Source organism: Macrobrachium nipponense, chromosome 5, assembly GCF_015104395.2.
Source record: "Macrobrachium nipponense isolate FS-2020 chromosome 5, ASM1510439v2, whole genome shotgun sequence".
NCBI lineage: Eukaryota > Metazoa > Arthropoda > Malacostraca > Decapoda > Palaemonidae > Macrobrachium > Macrobrachium nipponense.
Genome location: NC_061107.1, coordinates 89618325 through 89640139, shown reverse-complemented (window position 1 = coordinate 89640139; position 21815 = coordinate 89618325). Strand labels below are relative to the sequence as shown.

The 21815-nt window shown below is 41.9% G+C and overlaps 1 protein-coding gene across 5 annotated transcripts in view; it reads left to right on the top strand.

The window, feature by feature from the left end:
* The window catches only part of LOC135215488 (recQ-mediated genome instability protein 1-like), a 359294-nt gene that overhangs the window by 192319 nt on the left and 145160 nt on the right, over nt 1–21815 (top strand). Inside the window, exons 1-2 of one of the 5 annotated variants that reach the window (XM_064250250.1) lie at nt 1806–1960; nt 19176–19316. The exons of the other annotated variants lie outside the window; for them this stretch is intronic. Coding sequence (XP_064106320.1) covers nt 19290–19316 — 27 coding nt within the window. The 5' untranslated portion in view covers nt 1806–1960; nt 19176–19289. Of the gene's footprint in view, nt 1–1805; nt 1961–19175; nt 19317–21815 lie in introns of those variants that run through there. 5 annotated transcript variants of the gene reach the window in all.

Sequence of the window (21815 nt, the reverse complement as noted above, 5' to 3'; positions counted from 1 at the left end):
AAAACCTTAAATTTTCAGTAAGACAAAACATCAAAAAGCAAAATTTATAGAGTTCCTGTTGAGATAAACAAGGCAACTGCATTTCTGGCCTACCCAACTGGTGTAAACATTTTAAATTGACAAAAAAAAAAAAAAAATAAATGATACTACAACAATATTAAAGGTTCGTAATCCAGTATTAGAACTAGGTATCCCATAATTTGCTGAGGCTGCCTATAGCCTAGTCTTAAAGTAACATGTCCGCTGTCCACTTCATTAACTATACGTACATTTTCTCATACCCACATAGGGTAGGTGTCTAGCCTCATTGCACCTTGCAGCGCTTGACGGAACACAGTAACAAACAATACACCTTCACCTTGGACGCTGGCCATGAATCTAAATCCCACGGCAAGTTAAATAAAGCCCAGGATGCTTTAAAACCTCAGTCTAAAATAAAGTAAGACATGACAAAAGAAATTTAGTTTTAACTCCATGGTGTATTTGTCAGTGGCGAGAAAAAAGCCTTAAACAAAGATACATTTCATCCCAGTAGGCTTAGTAACCTAAAATGATAAAATGACTATTTTAATGTCAAGTGCAACCCATTAGATTACCTCACACGAACATGACACCACACACAACACTGATTGGGGAAAACAACACACGAACTCGTTAGAAAAACACTACATGCAAAGATAAAAATATACTCTTTACCCTCGCTTACGAATTGTCTCCAGTTTTGTAACGAAAATGCAGTAAGATTTGTTACAACGAATTAAGATTATAAATCTAAACACTTACTGACACACGTGAAATAAAAGCCACCTAAAAAATAGTTCATAGTTCGTCGCTTAACTTTTCACTCTGACAATATACTACTACTGATCGGTCTCGGATCATCGGATGGAGTGTTTCCGAATCAGGTGTATTCCGAGGCTTTTCTAAACTCGCTGACTCATACAACGGCGACAAACCAATAAAAAATAGCCATTCAACACCAGTTAGGACTGTAGCATTATTTAAAAATAAGAAATGTTTCTTAGTTTGTGCGAATTATTCAGTATTTTTATACTACACAATTCTTTTAAGAACTTAATACGACAATTCTACTTGTTGATTCGAGAGCAAATGCACTAGTTCTCGACAATTCGATACAGTTCGAACTTATACTCCTATAGTTGACAGCCCAAACGTAGCGCTGCGTCGGTACATTTTTGACTGTGAGTCGAACTGTAGCTGACATTTTTTTTAAATATGTATTGTGTTTTTCAAAGATAAAATGATGGCCCAACATGTTCGGAATAGTCAAATAAATGTTGAATCTGATAAGTTTTGTCTGCACTACTGTATAGAAGCTACCTTGTCTATTTTTGCGTCGTGACAATTTTGTTAATGACTCGTGCTATCCCATGCACCAGTTAAAAAATATTTGCTTGTCCCTAAGTTTCATAATCCACCCACTAAAAATGTTATGTACAGCACGATTTTACAGCTAATTTATAACTCGTGTTTACGCTGTTTGCCAGGAGACTTGCATCTGAGAAACCTCTTCGTAAGTTTTATTCACACGAAATTTACAAATAAAATAATAAAATTGTACAGCTGCCGCAGGTCATAAACTTTCTTGCTTTATATTTACATAATTCAAGGATTTACAACCAGATGTAAGGAATATACCCCCACGATTTTCTGAAGCAATACCCTGTGATTTGACATCTGAAATTCAATACTGATTCTGAAGTGTAGATAAGAATGACACAAAGCAGGCAGGCAAAATGTAAATATCCTTCAAATCGTCGCGACTCGCGAGCCAGTAATCGTTGTCACTGGTTCATGTCAGCTGAAGTCTGGGGCAAAATTAATAATGACACTTACAACAAACGTGAGGAATTTCTTGAAATCAAAGCATATAAGTGTTCCAGATGAGTGGATAGAGCCATGCCTGGAATTCATTCAAATGGACAACCCGGGAATAAATGTAAGTTTAGCCTTTTGTTTTGATGTTGATGGAGGTGCTCTTGGCTGGCAAACTAGGCTAGGTACTAGCCTATATATACTAGCTAGTACCTACTTAGCTATTAGCCGAGGATTAAATCTGTCAGTTATACTATTTTATTTTATAATAATTGTCATTGTGTTTTTCCTCGTGGGTACCGTAGCTCCCTGCAGAATAGGTAGGTAGGAGAAAGTACCTAGTTCTTTTTTTAAATTTGCTTTCTTGTAGTACCTACTATAGGTACCCTATACTACCTACCTAGGTATGATCCTAATTTCCTGCGGTACCCACCTAGCTGATACCTAACCATAGTATCCCTTCCCAGACTGACCTTTAATTACCTACCTACGTACCTACCTAATGAATTACTGGGCTCCATCAATTTCATAGTGTTAGGTATCCTAGGCTGGATGTAACCGCGATGTCATGTTGGGGATTTAGTTTGTTGGGCCATTTGTGAGGAGGCTTTTGAATATACTATACCTAGGTAGGTATGTATCCCTGTTTAAGTCTTTGATCTGCGTCTAGTCTTAGAAAAGGTTGCAACCCGCTGATATAGCCGCAAAGTCTGCAACATTTATGCAGTTTTAATGAGGTTTTTGACTGTGGCGATGTCTAGTCTTATGAGAAGTCTGTGCCGTCAGTGCACCTCACCTCTACCCTTCAATTCGAATACTCTTCCTTCCATCTGATTTTCCACCTCTCCAACCCATTGTTTCAAAGTGCAAACTGCAAGGTTTTCCTAAGTTGCCTCTTTCAAAGCCTGTCAATTTAGCTTTAAGTGGTGAATGACTTCATAGGTCCCAGGGTAATTCTACAGAATAGGTCCGCACAGACTGCAAGGAACGTAACCGCGGATACGACATCCACTAGGGATTGGGGCATCCAATGTATTTCCCCGTGTTTAGTACTGGCCCCCGGCGGTTTAATTACAGTCGCCCGAATAAAATATTACTTAAAATTCTTGTTCAGAGGTAAAAGGTAAACTGCATAGAAAAACCGCAACTGCCTAGTCTACGGCCGCTGCGGAATAGTACCCCCTAGATCTACCAGTCCTAGTTCTTGGCCCACCCCCCTCATTTTGGGACCACCTTGACGTGGTGAGGGGGCTCTCGAACCTCAGGAATCTCTTCCCAGGTTCGAACCCAAGAGTCCCATATGACATTATTATATTTTTCGAGTAAACTTATGTGGACTTTTCCATTTTTTGCCAAAATTTTTGAAAGCAAATAATGAGAAAACATATCATGCTTAACGTGGAGTTAAATCCGAAGCTAAATAGTGAGAACTGTGGTAGATCCATCATCTACCCGACCAATGTTCGGACCTGTTTTTCAGGCGGAACTATTCTGTTGGAGCTGGACCACGGATTCCAGGGGGGCCTGGTTCTAGGAATAGAACTCTCGGCATTCTATCCAGTTTGCCCATAATGTGATTAGGATGGGGATAATTGTAACAATAATACTCTTAGTCCTAGCAAGCGGGTTCTGCTTACACTTGGGCCATACTAATCATGTTATGCCATCCCCTTTTGGGGTAGGGTAGGGATGCGGACATTTTGGGAGTCCTTTCTCACTTGTGCCTTTGGCAGAAGATTTAACTTGCGAGAAGGGCCAATGATATCTTTTTCAAGAATTTTTTTTTTTTTTTTTTTTTTTTTGATTTTGTAAAAACTCAAAATTTATGAACTGTGAAATAAATGATTTGAGTACCCCTGGGCCCCATGATGGAAAAACTACGGCACAGTTGATGATCATTGGCACGTCACTCCCGAATTCCTAGGTACTGCCACAAGTCAGTGAAAGTACTATAAAAGATACAAAGGAACACCCTGTTCCAAGTAAAGCAGCAGAGCCAGGAAACCAAAAATAAGTGCATAAATAAAAGAAACAAACAAACAAAAATAAATTGGTAAACTCCAACATCGTAACAATGGAACCATATATGATGAACAATAATTCTGAATTAGAGACAAATAATCCTCCCAGCAATACAGAAAAATATAAAATCATAATAGACAAGCAACATACATAAACAAGGACCAAAGAGAAACAAAAATTACCGACTTAATCCCACATTGGTACATTTTGATGACCTCTTTGGACCAGACAATTGGTCAAGATTTCTAGTCCTCAAAGCTGACAACAAAATCTCAGCAGCGATGCTAGAAAACAAATTACTTAACATATATCCAACACAAGACATGGAATGCGACACATCAAGGACAATGAATGGCTTATCCAAGTAACCAATAAAAAGCAGTCCACTGCCTTTTTAAGTATAACAGAAATAAATAATATAAAGGTAATAATTACAAGCCACGAACATTGAATTATGTACAGGGTACAGTCATCCTACCCAATAGCGAGCAGGAGCTTCCTTCAAAACAACTATTGCTAGACTCCTAAAATTGAGATATAACAATATCCACGATTTAGAAATATACTCTATTTCAAGTAGGAAAGATAAAAGTAAAAATATCACATTGCCAAAATAAAATTACAGGCCAAGACTTGCCATTTAAAACTAAAAATTCTTGGACAAAATAGAGAAGTTCGTCCTTTTGTTCCTAAACCATTACAATGTACACAGTGCTCAAGGATATGGACACACATACAAAAGATGCCGTAATAAAGCTGTATGTGCAGTCTGTGCATCAGCATGACCATACCACTAATTGGAACTGTAATCAATCAAAATGTATTAATTGTGGACTAGCCCATCACGCAAAATCTAAGGAGTGTCCATTTTACCAATATAACACAGAACTTCAGTTGTTAATAAATAGGACAGGAATGTCAGTCATGGAAGCCAGACTTGAGCTAAAAGTAAGAGGCGTTAACAATCCATCCAAAACCCCACCTTTTCAATGTGCCTAAAAATCAAGACATCAAACAGCACAATGACAAACAAGATAGTATAAACATGGAAACTGGATTTCATACCAATAATACTGAAACCCAAAATAAAAAGTGATATTACAACAACCAATACCACCACTAACATAGATGATTCAGTTATCCATGGAAAAGAACTTCCAATAGAAAAGAATTAAATAATGATGATAATCGAAACTGGCAAAAAGAAAAAGAATTCTAGAAAGAACCCCACCTAAGGGAAAAAAAGTAAATATTGAAAATTACAATCAATCCAGAGAGACTCCAAATACACCAGGAGAACATTTTAAAAAAGATATTAAACTAACCTCATCACAAGTGGAAATACACAATTACCCTCAATCTCAATCAAACAGCCAACATCTGGACAGTAAAGATCACTCTTTACAATTTCCATCAAATAATACTAATGAAAATCATACCATTAACCAAACCAAAATATAACTATCACCCCCCACCCCCAACCATCCACACCGAAAATATCCCATTAACAACAACAAAACAAAACAAATAACCCCTCAACCAACAGTCCTTATCACTACAGAAAAGGCACAATAGAATTACAAAACCGAGAAATTTCTAAAGCTAGACCAAAAACTTCTGAACCAATAATTAACATTACCAAACATGCTTCATCTTGTGGTTGTAATGAATGCTTTGTAAGTACATATAACCAACTAACAACTACCAAGACAGGGACACATACGAAATTGCATTGACAATTTTACCAAATTAAGGAGGTCCCTTTAACACACCAACATGAGAACGAATTATGTTCTGAATCGCCTTAAAATACAAAAAGGTAAATTATAAAATCAAAAATAGACTTATTAATATTCAACTATGAAAACAAACAACTGCAGAATCTAATAACCAACATACAATACAATGATTAAAAAACCACAAATAAATTCAAATGCATATAAACTACGAGACAAAGTAAAATCAGCAATCAATTTACAGAATTTAACACCAATTCCTCCAATAATGGAATATAAAATCATTCAATGGAATATAAATGGTCTCTTAACCCGACTACGTCTGGGTGAATTACAAAGAATCATACGAGACCACAACCCTATGTGCATATGTCTACAACATATAGGAAGTAACCCTACAAATATCCAACACTATGAAATTGCCTGTTATTCACCAACTGACGTGGAAAATTAGGCACAGCCATATACGTTTCATAATAGCATTACATATGAACCTGTTGACATAACCATCTATGCCATATCAAATAACATCAATTAAAACTGTATATGCCTGATAAAAGTAAAATTACTATTTGTAATTTATATAACCAACCAAATTTCAATGCAAATTTCAGTGATTTTTCTGAACTTATTAGCAAAAGTATACAGGAACACTACTTATAGTAAGAGATTTTAATGCACATAATCCATTATGGGATATTAATAACCCCACTGACACTCCGGAATCAACATAGAGAATACTATAATGAAACACAACCCTGTATTGTCTCAATGAAAGTGAAGTTCCAACATATTTTTCAAATACACACCTAACCTTTTCTTCAATTGACATTTCATTATGTTCAAATGATGTAGCGGAGAAATTTGAATGGAACGTCCTAGACGATTCATACACAAGTGACCTTTCCATTTCCCAATCATTCTGAACTACTTAAGTAATGTCAAAATATTGCCACCTACAAGATATAATATCCAAAAAGCTAACTGGGATAAATATTTCCTATACACACTAAACACCATTCCCACATAATGAAGATCACAATCTACATGTGAATCCTTCTCAAACTTCATAATAAATGCTGCAGATACAAAGTATTCCAAAAACCAAAACACATTCCACAAAATCCCCTTGTTCCCATGGTGGAATCCAACATTAACAACATTAAGTAAAATAAAACATATATTGAGTCGCAATCTAAACAGACGCAAAACTCGCCTTAAATCACTCGACCAACAAAATGCCCTATAGTATAAACATAATTAAACAAAATAGTTATAACAAGCATAACAATTAACCACATTAAACCACTATATAACAAATATACAGCCAAATTTAGAAAAACGGTAATAGCTGAAAAAATCGCATCATGGAAGGAATATGTCTCAAACATATCTTCAAACACATCCACAAGGGATATCTGGCAAAAGATAAGGAAAATCAATGGAAAACATATAAGACCTCCAAGAAGTGCAATACATTTAAATCGGAAAAATATACCATGATACTTATGAAATATCAAACATAATTGGGAAACATTTTTTTTTTTGAAAACATCAGTGCTTACTCCAGCCTAGATACACATTTTCAAAGTATCAGAAAACAAAAAGAAAATATAATACTCAATTTTGAAACTCTTGAAGACCTGGAATATACTATATTTTTAACATGGATGACTAGATAATGCCATCAACTCTTGTCATCCCTCTGCACCAGGATATGATAAAATATCATTTGAAATGATAGAAAAATTAGCTCCTATAGCTAAATCATATTTATTAAAATTTTACAATAGTATCTGGCTAAAACGTGTCCTTTCCTGATAAATGGAAACATGCCATAATTATTCCAATAAACAAACCAGGAAAGGATGCAAGTAATCCATCCAATTATAGACCGATATCTCTAACAAGTTGCCTATGCAAAATCTTAGAAAAAAATGGTTAATGCACGATTAACGTATGTAATAACCAAAGAATCCATTTTAACACCAACACAATCTGGTTCAATAGCTGGCAGATCAACCCTAGATCCCTTAACACATTTAGAAGATCATATCAAAAAAGGCTTTGAACAAAAGAAATTAACAGTAGCTATATTTTTTGATATAGAAAAAAGCATACGATACAACATGGAAACATAACATCATGCAAAACTCCACTCCAAGGGACTAAGAGGCCACTTACCAATATTTATTAAGAACTTCTTAACAAACAGAACTTTTCAAGTAAGAGTAGAAAATTCCTACTCAGTAACCTATAAACTGGAAGAAGGAATCCCTCAAGGTAGTGTCTTGAGCTGTACATTGTTTGCTTTAGCAATCAATGACATTACTATAAATTTACCAAGTGGTGTAAAAACAGTTTATATGTTGATGACTTTGTCATTTACTATACGAGTAGTAATTTGAGACATGCTCAGAGAGTTCTCAGTACTGCCATTTCAAATATATGTAGTTGGGCAAATTCAGTTGGATTTAAATTTTCAACTGATAAAACAAAAGCAATCGTCTTTTACAAAGACAAAGGTGGATGAAGAACCAAACAATCAAACTGCATCTTTATAGCACTGAAATACAATTTTGTACAAAAATCAAGTATCTAGGAGTAATATTTTGATCAACATTTAAAATTGGAAAGAACACATCAAATACATTAAAGCCAAGGGCACCAAAGCCGTTGCCATATTAAAAAAGTTATCACACACTAATTGGGGAGCAAAGCGAGACATTTTATTAATGATATATAAGGCAACAGTCTTATCCATAATAGATTACTGCTGTCCAATATATTCATCCGCCTCAGAATCTGCATTAAAATCTCTCGATGCAGTGCACCATGAAGGCGTGCGATTGTGCACAGGAGCTTTCCGATCGTCCCCAACAAACTCACTTTTTGGTGGAGGCAGGTGTTTTGCCCTTAAAACATCACCGTAATTTAATAACAATACAAAGAGGTCTTTCATTGCAAGCGGGATCGTCTCCTGCAACTTACTGCTTCCAAAACTGTAATCAAGTAACAGCAGTTAATAGTACTAGCTCTTTCCCAAAAAGAGCTAGATACATAATGAACATACATAATATGAATCCAATTTTTCACCCACCAATGGAATTGCCACCACCATGGATTTAAATAGAGTAAAGATATGTACCTCCCTGTCTTACCTACTCAAAAAACAAATGACAAGTACGGAAATGTACCGCCAACATGCTTTGGAGCACATTAGAAGAAAGGCAACAAATTTATGATATATACAGACGGCTCCAAAAATAATGTTGGAGTAGGAGCATCTGCATATTTCGAAAAATATGTTAAGTAAAAAAAGCCTACCTTCAATATCATCAGTATTTACTGCTGAAGTCACAGCCATACAGATGGCTCTAGATATATATCTGAGGCAAAAGCAAGTGTGTCTGTTATTTTCAGTGACTCACGTAGTGCTATAGATGCAATAAGACAGTATAAACCAGGAAACCAAATAGTACAGGAAATTCAAATAAAAATTCATCAACTCCTCCAATCAGGAATATCAGTGGAAATATGTTGGATCCCAGCACACGTGGGAAATAAAAGGAAATGAATATGCAGACTCTGCTGCCAAATTAGCCTGCACTATCCCTCCAACAATTTCATATGCACCAGTGTCAGACTGGGTAAAATCAGTTAAAACTTAATTTACCAGGATTGGAAAGAAGAATGGGCCCTCGGTGCCAACGACAAATAAACTTAAAAATATAAAAACTGAAGTCTATGCATGGAGAACATCCTCACAGGAGGAAAGAGCAAAAGAGGTGATCCTAGCAAGGCTACGTATGGGGACACAAGATTCTCACATGGGTCACTTGTGTCAACACCACATGCTGACCCAGTGAAATGTAACAGATGTCAAACACCCATGACAGTACAGCATTTGCTTGTTGAGTGCCCAAATTGGACCCAGGAAAGATCTATTTATCTGCGGAGTTCGGAAATGAAAAATATTCTTGCGGAAAGCAGGGATTTTTCAATTAATAAAATCATAAATTTTTTAAATAAGACGGGTTTCTCAAATAAAGTCTAATTTTTTTTTTTTTTTTTTTTTTTTTTTTTTCTCAGGATTGATCCCTGAGAACCAGCCCGAGAAGAGTCTACTTGAGACTCAGAGGTCTGGAAAAAACTAACCCCTATTAATAATAATAATAACTAGTTCTTGGCCTAAATTAACCTATGTATTCTGTTTTACGCTCTGTTCTATTAGAAGCTTTTAGTGAATGTAATGATATAGTTGTTCCGATACGTAATACAAACCATCGGTCCTTTAACAATAGGAAGTAGCTAGCGGCAGCTGGAACGGTCGTAAGCTTCGAACAAGGGAGGAACGGTAGTTAACTGCTTGTCCGACAGTCGCGCGCCGCGCGACTGGGAGGTAAACAAATCACTTTTGCTTTCGGCCGCGGGTGTGAAGGACGTGTTCGTCATCGCTCTCTGCCCGCTTCATCGTCGTATGCTTTGTTTATATTGTGTTTTCTACTAATGGTTTGTTTGACTTGAAAATGAAACTGTAAGTACACTGTTTTCATTTTTCATTACTTAATTATGAACCAACATGGAGTTATCGCCGTAGATGCGGCGATTTCCTCTCTTTTCATGAATTGAACCCTTGAATTATGTCTCGGTGCCGAGGGCGGGCGCGCTCGGCGCCGTTCCCAGTCATGTATTTTGGGCGAAAAGTGTGTAATTGAAAAATGTAAGTACTCTTTTCATTATATTTTTGCCCTGTGCGTTCGTTACCGAGAGAGTGATTGCGCTCGGCACGAGCCTTTTAATTTTGTATAATAGAATGCAATGAAAGTGGATTCGCAATTGCAATATTCTTTTCATTTTCATTTATTTATTTGCATGTGAAATTTAATTTGATCAATTTTTCGTTCTTACCCGGGAATTGATCCTTACGATTTTTTTAGTGAAAATGAAAATCGCAAGTGCAGTATTCTGTTTCATTTTCATATATATTTTATGATAGCATCATATTATTGGATCAAGTTTCCGTTCTTACCCGGGAATTGATCTTTTCTCCTTTAAGTTCTATTGAAGTGAATCGCAAGGGCAGTATTCTGTTTCATTTTCATATTACTTTTCACTGCTGTGCGGGGGTAGGGGAAGCGAAGGTCTGCCAGGAAGTCGTCGGAAAGCTCTCCCGCGACTCCCTTGGTATCCGATTCTTCGTCTTCCTTCCTGCCCCCCGCTCAGCTTCTTCATTGTATTTTGTATTTGGGGTCTTCCTTGCGTTCGGGGTGGGGCATGTCTTCCCCCCGTGCGTGAGGGAACCCCTCTTACTAATCTATCTATGTTACCGCAGTGCTACATCCGTGGGAGACGACCTGGATGTAGATGTAGATCCTCACGAGTTTGTACTCGTTGTCGGGGGCGAGAGTGCTCCCGCAACGAGCCCTGTGTAACGTGTATGCATTGGTCCGAGGCGCAGTGGGTGCTGTACGAGGGCAGGAAGAGACTTAGGAGGCCGCCCAAGAAGTCATCGTAAAGTCCAGTGACTCCTTTGGTAACGGACTTCGTCCTCTTTCCTGCCCCCCGCCCGGCCAGCCCCCACGTTTCGCGCCTTCCCCTGCAGGGGTGGGGGGGGTAGCGGAGTCCTTCTCCTCTCTCGATCCGTCGAGTGTGGAGGAGGGCGCCCACCCGCTACCCGGACGTCCAGTTGTACTCGGGGTCTTCCGCCCTCCGCTCTGGGTGGGGTTCTTCTCCCCCCCAGGTGCGAGGAAGCCCCTCTAACTAACCCGACTGTTGCTTCCGCAGGTGTGCCATCAGCGAAGGACGACCTGGACAGGTGTGGGAGTCGCTGGGACTGCAGGGAGTGCCGAGCATACAGGGGGAGGGGTTGATTCAGCGGTTGGCTGGGGTCGCAGTGGTCACTCATGGTACGGTAACCACTACACCAACCACAAGCTCGACACCAGCATATGAGATGCCACCGCACCTGGTGTACACACCACATGTCATGTCGGTAACACCCACGGCTGCAATCCAGAAACCAATTCCTGCCGTGCCAAAGAGGACGGTGCCACCGCCACCTGGGTTCTTTGTATTGCCGACCCCGGACTTCCGCTGCCAAAGAGTACCCCCCTGGACCTGCCGCCAGTGCCGAGGATGACGGTAGCTGCCGACAGGACGCCTGGCTCTCCTGTGGTACCTGCCGTGCCTGCCGTACCTGTTGCTGTCCCAGCCGCTCATTCCTTTCAGATCAGGTGCCTGCTGCTCATTCACTTTCAGATGTTCCTGCCGTTCCTGCTGTTCCTGGACCTGTTCCTGTTGTTCCTGCTGTGGGTGGTGCTGTCACAGTCTCAGGTCTTTCCGGACAGGTGCAGTCGGCCCTGTTGCTTCGGCAACTGCCCCGGCTCCCTCTGGATGGAAGACCTGACGTCGTCCTGCGGAGCCTGGCGAAGAAGAAGAGGAAGAGGAAGAAGGTGTCGTCGTCGTCTTCGTCGTCTTCTTCGTCGTTCTGCTGCCTCTCCTTCCCCTTCGACTTCTAAGGCCAAACAGCCGAAGAAGAAGAAGGTTGCCTCCTCCCCCCTAAGAAGACTCCTTCGGGATCTTCTAAGGGCCCGGCTCGCTCAGAGGCGAGCTGGGGAGCTCTTTCTGCTGGTCCTCCTGTTCCTTCGGGAACGGGGCCCCGTTCGCTTCATTCTGCAAAGAAGAAGTCGACGGGGACCAGAGGTGCACCAGCCTCGGCTGGTGCGTCCTCACCTGGTGCTAGCGGTTCTGCCGCTAAACCAGGTTCCGTCTCGGCCGCTTCTCGTTCGCGAGAAGCACCGAGTGGACGCTCTTCCAAAGAAGACCGTCCAGCCAAAGTTTTTGATTTTGACGCCCGAGCTCGCTCGCCGTCAAGACAGCGCGCGGAGCAGAAGACTGCGAGAGTCGTGCACACGACTCTCGCCAGGCCAGTGGACGCTCTCGCAGCGATCAACTGGTTGCTCGGGCTGACGTGACGGTCCGCTGACCAGCCACGGGTTGAGGCTGAGGAAGGAGTCCCCGCGGCCGCCGGTACCAGCGGCTCGACGCGCCGAGAGAGCGCTGGCCGGTCTCGACGCGACAGAGAGCCTAGCAGGTCACCCGTCCGCCGCTCCCGATGGGACCGGCGGAGACGGTGACCAGCGGCAGCTCGCCTGACGCTAGAGATCGGTCTCGACGTTCTCAGCCGAGCCAATCGCCCCAGGCGAGCGGCAAGGCTAGGCCTGCTGCTCGACCGTCACCGCGGGTTGACGATCAGCAGCAGCCCTCCAAGCACGCTGGTTCCTGCCAGCGAGCGAGGGGGAGCGTCAGTCTTGCCTCTCGTACCTTCAACCTCCTCGGGCTATACCGGGAGGAGCGAGGTACCGAGGGAGCGATCACGAGAGGTCGCCGTCGCTCGTGACCCAGCTATGACGCCGCCTATGGACCAGGCACGGTTCCAGGACCGACCAGGACATACGCGCAAGTAGCTGGAGGCGACCGTCAGGGGTCTGCCGCTGTTCCTCCTTCTGAAGGAGGAGTATCTCGGGATCTGTTCTTGTTGGAGGGACTGGACGGTCCTACTCCGCAAGACACGGTTACTCCCGAGATACAGAGGAATTTGCAGAAGTCATTAAGCTGATTCGTCAGTATAATGACCTTGCGGAATGATTGCCACTCCCACCAGCAGAGCCCACGTCTCGCTCGAGTCGTTTTGGGGCCCGAGAGGGAACCCAAATCGACGGTGGGTCTGCCGCGATCGGAACTTGCCGATTCTGTCTCCAACCAGAGTCTCTCGTCTCCGGACAAGAAGGCTCTCTCAGTTCTGGCCGGTCGATCAAGCTACTTCCACCTCCTCTACTGCGACAGCGGCGTTTCTACGTGTCTTCGGACACCGTATTTGAATACTCTCTTCGGTCCTCCTGAGAGGTTTCGACCTCGACGAGGACTGGAATGAGTCGGAGGACGGTATCGGGCTCTCTCCTGTCAGTGTCGATCAGCCCCACCCAGACGACGTTCACAGTGGCGGCAGACCCCCTTACCTACAGTGAGAGTTCGTAACCCTCCGCGGGAAAACGTTTTTCCCTCCTGACGAATACGTTTTTCCCAGACTCTGGAGTCTGAGAGGCCCTGTTCCTACTCTTCTCCAACTGCTAGTTCCACTGGGAAGGCGAGCGAGTATCCAATTCCTCCCCCATTCCCTCTCTCTCCTTACGGTTACGAGGGAAAGGGAAAGGGGAGGGATCCTACAAGAGATTTCTCTGTAGGATCCCAAGTTCGGGACTGCGCTACTGGGGGGACCTTCGGGTCCTACCTGACGTAAGCCCCGGTCGTTGAGGAGGAATCCTGCCCCATTCTCGATTTCTACGGGAATCGAGAGGACCACCAGCCGATATCGTTTGACGAATTCGGTGGGGGTTTCGCAGACTGCTTAGAATTCTATGGAATTTTCTAACGCATTCAGTGTTCGAGTTTGACGATCTCCAAACACTTACGCGAGACCACGGTCCAAAGTGAGCAAGACGAGAATCCCCGATATACACGATAATCGGGAACTTCGCCTATGCTCGAATTCCTGGAATTTCTAGCATTGGGAAGAAGACTGCTGCTGAAGAACTATCTCACAGTAGGCGACCAACCATGGACTAGAGAAGATCGGACTGGAATATCCAGTTTGGCTTGAACTATCGTCTTAGTATTCTGTTCACCATTGAAGCTTTCCTTCGAGGAAGACTTCTCCTTCACTCTCTTTTGATAGAGATCGAAGGTGGTCGATCTCCAATCCTTATTTTGTTTTCTTGAAGGAAAGAATTTAGGATGGAGATCGTTGTTCAGAATCCTACAAAATATACTACGTATATTAACCTCGCGACATGATTCTACTAAGCAGTTGAATTGTCCAAGGGGTAGGGGCGCGTATCCTAGTTTAAACTACGGATTGCGACTTATAAGAGAAGTATTCTAATTGAACTGCAACTCGGGGTTGCCTGGAACCTCCCAGGAGTTTTCAGTTTTCAATTTTATATACTTATGGTTTTGTCACGACAACACCATTTCAACTGTTATATTTACCGAAATTCGTTTCGCCTAAATATGAATGCTGAGCATATCTTTTATGCTCGGTAGTTCTAGCCGAACGCATTCCTTCGTGGAATAATGGCATTACCTGGCAACTCAGGATGACGAGTCAGCGAGAGCTCAGGCTCAACTACTGCGTATTGAACTGCCTGATAGCAGCTCAGTATCAGCTGGGCCTCCGATATGCACGGTCATGTATGTCTCTCTCTGCCCTGCTTTGATTGACTACCGAACCGTATCTCTGCCCAACAATCATGGACTTAGGTCTCTGATTAAGGGGTCTGCTGATTAACGGGGATTCTCGCAATAATGAAGGACTCATTCTACTGCTGTGACGCTAGATTCCATCGCCTTCGAACATTGCGAGAATTTTCAACAGAGATATCTCTTGGACTCTTTCATCTTTCTGTTTACCGCACGGTAACATAAGGGCTGTACAAGTCTCCCCGCTGCATCGCACTGCGATAATGCGAATGATTTTGCAGACCATCTGAGTTTGTCTTCAAAATATCTCTTATTCGTAGGTGTACAATTGTTCATTGTTCAACCGAATTACGAGATTTGTTAGAAGACATCGCCTACTCTCCGACCTGACAGCTCTACTCCCAAATGTTCAGACCATGAGAAGCAGTTCTTCAGGCGGCTTTTCCCCTGTGTTTTCATTACTGAAGAACGCCCCGCTTTCATTGCAACTACGACTTCTCACCGGACAGCAATGAAATAGCGGTTAGCGTTTTCAGTCATTTGTAAGCACAGGTTATGAATCTTGAGAATCCTTCTCTCGATTCATATGTGAAGACGTAGGTTGCATTCAATATCTACCTTCGTCTTCAACGGTACATAGTATTGTTTCTCCTTAGCTGAGATTCAACAACCATGAGATGTTTTACCTTCAGGGACCTCGGTCTTTAGAAGGCAATTGACTTTCGCCTGTTGGGCACATGCCTTAAGAGAATCATCACCTCGCTGTCCGGCATTGGTGACAAACAAATCATTATTGTTTGGTCTCTCGGCATAAAAACCCTTTAAAGGCGAAGGTCACGTGACTTACTCGGATGCTTTGACAACTTGCCTCCTACCGAACGCAGTCAGTCGGCGGCTGTCAGAGCGCGGCCGAGTCAGTTACGAACTACGCTGTTGACTTAGTTCGGTTTGTTACAGAGCAATCATTTTACTTCGTTTAATAGCTTGTCACAGTACCCATACCATAGACACCCACCATGGAGTGTCGGTGTCCTATCCACTACCGAGAACTTCGCTGCATGGGGATAGGAGGATGCGAGAGACTTCGTGGCAAACGGACAGACCAGTATGGGTACTGGACATCACCGAAGTAGAGAAGAGGGATAGGTCATGCGACTATTTCCTTCTTTTCCTCTGAGGAACTGCATGACTTCTCCTGCGAAGTCAAGCATCCAGGGGGGGATGGGGATCCGTGACGCTCGATTTCGTAACTGAACTTCGTAGCGAAGACTCGAACCCTCGGTCCCTGACGATTGGTTCGAGTCGTTCACAATCCCCTCCCTAATGGACTTCACCGCCTTCGATGCGAAGGAGATGCTGCCTTGTCCGCAAGAACTTCTCCGTGGCGCAGGTACTGAAGGCAGGGGTCTGTCAAACCAGACCACATGCCCTTCCTTCTACCTTCGGGTATTGCCCACAGGTCCTTGGATCTTTTCCTTGGGACCCGTGGTGGCTGCTCAACACGTTGTGTAGCGAACCCAGACCCTCGCAGGCTGAACAGCATCGAGTCCTGGTGTGACCATAAGAATGGATGAGTGAATGAGAGTGTGGACTGGCTCCTCTTCCCATCTTTTTCTTCCCTCTACCTGTGGTTAGAGCGGGACACGGTCGTCACCCTGCTGGATAAGGACAAGATGCAGGTGAGCTACTCAACAGAGCCCCATCCATCCCTTTCACTAGGGATAGAGCGTATATCACCACTTCCTCCAACAAGGGGGAAGAAGTGGAATGGTGCCCAGCCTTGAGAACAACCCATACTTTATGTTGCCTCTTGCAAACAGGAACAAGTTCTTGCTTGCTGGTACGAAGAGATCGCTTGCCTCTCTCTTAGTATACTCGGCGGCCCAGAGGTTCTGACCATTGATCCTGCGGTGCACACCCCGATCAATCGGACAGAGGCTTGGATCCCTCCCTCGCTCTTTACGACCAGGGAGGCATTCCAGGGTATGGACGAACAACCAGTCCTGTTTATCAAAAGACTCAGATTCCTCCCACCAAGAAGTGAGTCTTCCTATTGTTAAAGGACCGATGGTTTGTATTACGTATCGGAACAAATGACAATTTGTCGAAAATTGCATTTTTCCTAACTATAACAACCTGAGGTCCTTTACATATAGTCCCTCCTCATGCCACCCCTCACTCTCTGCGTATTTTGCATGGGCCAAAAAGCAAAAGTGATTTGTTTACCTCCCAGTCGCGCGGCGCGCGACTGTCGGACAAGCAGTTAACTACCGTTCTCCCTTGTTCGAAGCTTACGACCGTTCCAGCTGCCGCTAGCTACTTCCTATTGTTAAAGGACCTCAGGTTTGTATAGTTAGGAAAAATGCAATTTTCGACAAATTGTCATTTTAGCCTATACATCTTAAAATATATATTCTTTTGAAGGCAAATGTGGTTGGCTATTTTGCCTTGGTGTTGCTCAATCACAATGCTGCTATTGATATTGTTCATAAACTATGTATAGGCTATATTTCCAGTTAAATTTCAAGCACATAGACACTGAGTAAAGTTCAAGCTATTTGCAGGTTAAACCCAGTTTTATTTTACTTGGATAAGATATCTTAAATAAGAAATTATGTTCTTACCAGCATTAAGGAAGTAAATTAAAATAAAATTGAATTTATGTTTGTAGGATGGAAATTGAATTAGGAAATCGTGGTGATTTCTGGTTATAAAATATGATCAGTAAGGTAGATATGACTACTGACAAAGTATATGACTAAGTTAACTGCTAGTCTGAACTGTAAATAATGTTCTAAGTGTTACTGGCCACCATCTGGAAATATTGCTCTTGTTAGAATAATATTGATGAGGCATTCTGTAAAAACTTGTGATTGTGTCATAAACAGAAAAGTTCTTATCCATTATCATTATCATCTTCCTAAGGTGCAATTTAGGAAGCAGCTTAAAATACTAAATAGAGCATCAAGATTAATGAAAGGGTCTCCATTGCTTAACAGGATTATGCCTGTATTGTTTGACATGTAGTGGCTTAATATCTGAGCTAGAATAATATTTAAAGTACTATTTGTAATGATCATCTAAGTTATTCAAGCCATGATGCAATTTAAAGGTAGGCTTTAAAGCTTTTCATTTGTTTTGTTTCTCCCAGGACTGTCACTTGATATTAGGAGGACAGAGAATATCAAGCCTTCAACAAAAAATTTGAGACTGATATTCTCTGAATGCTATGATAGTGTAGATTTTACAATTGATGTAGAATTTGCTGTATAGAACCAATCTCAGAATGTGTCTGCATTACATTTTATGTACATGACAAGTTGAATTTGTGGGTCTCACAGAACAACTTCAGTGGAGTGAGACCCTTGTGAAAAAATGCAAGGAATCAACAGTGACAGTAAGAAAACATCTCTTAGAAAATAAACACCTCTGTTAAAAAGCATTATTTTTCTCAAAGGTTTGTTGGGGAAAGGTTGTCATTCATCAGTGGCTGACACAATTTTAGAAATTGTGTCTATACAATGCAGTCAACTGTGGTTTGATATGCTTATGCATGGATGTATTTGACCTTTGCTATATTTTTCTGTTTAATTGCAAAAATCTAAGAAGTTGTAGGCAGCATATGTATGGTATCCATGTTGAGGTCACAAGGTGGGAAGTTACCAGATCTTACCCAATATGTGAGAAACCTAAACTAGATAAAGATTGCAGTGACAACAACAAAACCTTATTATGGCATTTCACCCATTTGGCAGGACACTTAACAAAAAGCTGGGAGCATTCAGGCCTTCTACCCCAGGTGAAGTAAGAAGAAATAGGGTGCTGAGTGGTTCGACTACCACAATCTTAGGTTGTTTTAGGTTATGTATTCATGTGATTTTCAGTCAGAAAATTTGAACAAATTCCAGTAATCCTAGATCTAGTTTCACACAATCCAGATGCTTTCCTTCATTGTTAACTACTTTTGGAAGTTCTGAATTGTGATTTTATTTTGAGGGTGGGGTTGGGAGTTTTAAACAGTATGAACAATGTCTATTAGAATTTCTTACCTGTGTGAGTTTGGTGATCAGCCATTCTAAGTAAGAAACAATGGATTGCAGACCAGAATAGTAGATGAAGATGTTATGTGTATGCATGAAAACACCTTTGAAAATTTTCAATGCCATTAATGCATTTGCAAGGATTTTGTTACGAATATTAAGTGTGAATGAACTTGACTAAAAGTCTAGAAGGTGTTTAAATATTTTTAGTTAAGCTTTGTTTATTTCAAGCTACAGTATATACTATATTATTATAATAATCTTTCATGATGTCTTTCAGATGGGCAACACCAGGGTGATATATGAGAAAGTTTATGAACAGTGGTTGCATTCAGTTTAACAGAACTAGCATCGTGTTGTCTTCCATTTGGATTGGTTCAAAAAGAGAAACACAATGCTAAATGGTCAGTTTGTTTTACAGGTAAGCACTACATATCATTTGTTTGGTTTAGATTTACCAGTTAGTTGATAACAGGGGAGTTGTCAGCTAAAGTAGATAGTAGTCTAATATCAGATTTCATTTAGTTTTTTGTCAATAGCTATATCTCAGTGCATCCACACAACTGCAACTGCCAGAACATATGTTGTTCCTACTGGAATAGCCTACAACCATTGCTTTATATGTAGGAGTATTCCTGAGTGAGATTTTGAGAGTCATTGAAACATGGTGATAAGGTGGTTAATTGGAGATAGTCAGGTAATAGGGGAAAGTACCCTACATACTTGCTGTAAGCCAGCATGTTTTCTTTGGCTGTGGTGGATGTTAGAAAACTATTTCTTCTGCCTTGATATGTGGTGTTTGTGTCTTTTTTACTCTGTAGACATAAAACTAGAAAAGTGATTAAAGGAGTTGTGAAAGACATGGCAGTATAACAGGATAGGAAGGGTTAATTTTTGATGAAGTGAGGGGTTGTACTGAAAAAATAATATTGCAATACACCACCTGAACACCTGAATTAGCCCTGGTCCCCTGACCAGCCTGAACAACACCCCATAAAAATTACGAACACTTAGGTAAAATTTTAACTGCCAATGCTACAACGCTGCAGGTAAACATTGTTACCGAGTCACCTGTCCGCAGTTGGCAGCACTGCCGCCAGCCGCCGGCCTCCGGCAGTGACTACTCCTGCCAATCTCTTTTTGTTCGCCCGCCGCTGTCAAGACATTTCTTGCAGCGTGCGAACCTTTGGTCACAGCCCGATCCCCTACCACGTTGGATAAGATTGTTGTCGCCCTTGCTTGTTTTGGATTTCGCCTTGGCTTTTCTCTGCTTGTTTTCTTTTGATAATGGACTCGGCCCATAAAATGGAATTATAGTAACTGCAAAGGATCCTCCCCCAACTTAGACTCTTCCAGACCATCCCAGCGAAGATGCAACAACTCATCGCTCCAGTACTGCCTGCAAACGGAGGATGAGTACACTCAATATGATCGACATTCCTTGTATATTTCATGTAGGAAAATTTAATGCAATTTAGGTCGTCGATGTAACGAGTTGGTCTAACGGATCAAATGCAGGCATATATTAAAACATAGTATGGAGGAGTTATGAGTTCCATTTGACAACGTCTGTGTGTGTGAGAGAGAGAGAGAGAGAGAGAGAGAGAGAGAGAGAGAGAGAGAGAGAGAGAGAGAGAGACGAGAGAGAGAGAGAGCAATTGGTGGTTGGATGGTTAACGATTGATTAGCTGTAGGAGAGTTCTGGGTTGTCTGTTGGTGCTGTTGTTGTTAGAGTTCTGTGTTTTGAGTGAGTGTTTTGAGTCAGTCTTTGGTGAGAGCTGGTGATAACAAGTAGTGTCGACAGCAGTCTGTTGAAGGATTGGAAGTCGTTTGAGTTGTGTTTTTTTTGTTGATTTGCTGCTGTTAAGTTTGATGTTGTTTGCTTTGGAATTGTTTGTGCCTGTGCTATTGGATTTGTTGTGCTTGTGAGTTTTGTTGAGGGTTGTTGTTAGCGAGCTGTTGGGCATTCCTTGGTGTTGTTATGTGTTTATGTTGCTTTTTTGTGTTGTTGATTGTTTGTGTAGTGGTCATGTATTGTGGCTGAGTTCTTTGTTGTTTGCTGTTTGCTATATGTGAGGTTGTGGTTTTTTGTTTTTGTTTGTTTCTGTGTGTAGTATGTAGTCAATTGTCCTGCGTGAATATTGTAGTGTTTAAGAGGAAAGTGTGGCTGAGCGTGAATTTGGCAGCTGGAGTGATTAGGTTTATGTGGGGGGAATTTTGCCAGCTTGTGATCCCGCCACATTATTTTTTGGCGCCGAAACAGGCACTGGTTGGTGCGGCGAGCTGCAGGACGATTGGGGTAGTGAGTTGTGTGATTGGTGGAGGCTGGAAGGGTTGAAGGAGATGGAGAGGCTGAAGGAGGACTGAGGTTGATGAGGGCAGCTAAGGAAGATTGAAGTGGAGAATGAGAGGCTGAAGAGCGAGTTAGAGGAAATGAGAGGAATGCTAAGGAGTGTGAAAGTGGAAATGAAAAAAGAGGTGAAAGGAGCGGAAGAGAGAATGGTTGAGAAAATAGATGAAAAATTCGGGTAATGATGAATGCAGTGCAAGAGATGATGTAGGAAATGATGAAGGGATTCATGGGAGAGGGAGCTGTAGGAGTAGGCCTACTGGGTCTTGTACGGGCCAGGCATAGTAAAGAAAGTGGAAGAGTGAGTGGATGAGAGTATGAGTGACAAAGGTGATTTGTGATAGGTAAGGAAAGAAGGGAAAACACAGGATAAGGATAAACCTAAGACAAGAATAAGAAGGGGGCTGAAGAAAAGAAGATGACTAAGGAAAGAAGGTTGGTAAGGGGATGGACAGGATGAGACCAGACTGAATCATTGGGGAAAGGGCTGAGATGATTTGGATAGCGGTGAGTGGAAACAGATAGATAGAAAGAAGAAGGGTAAGAAGAGTGTAGTCAAGAGTATTGGAC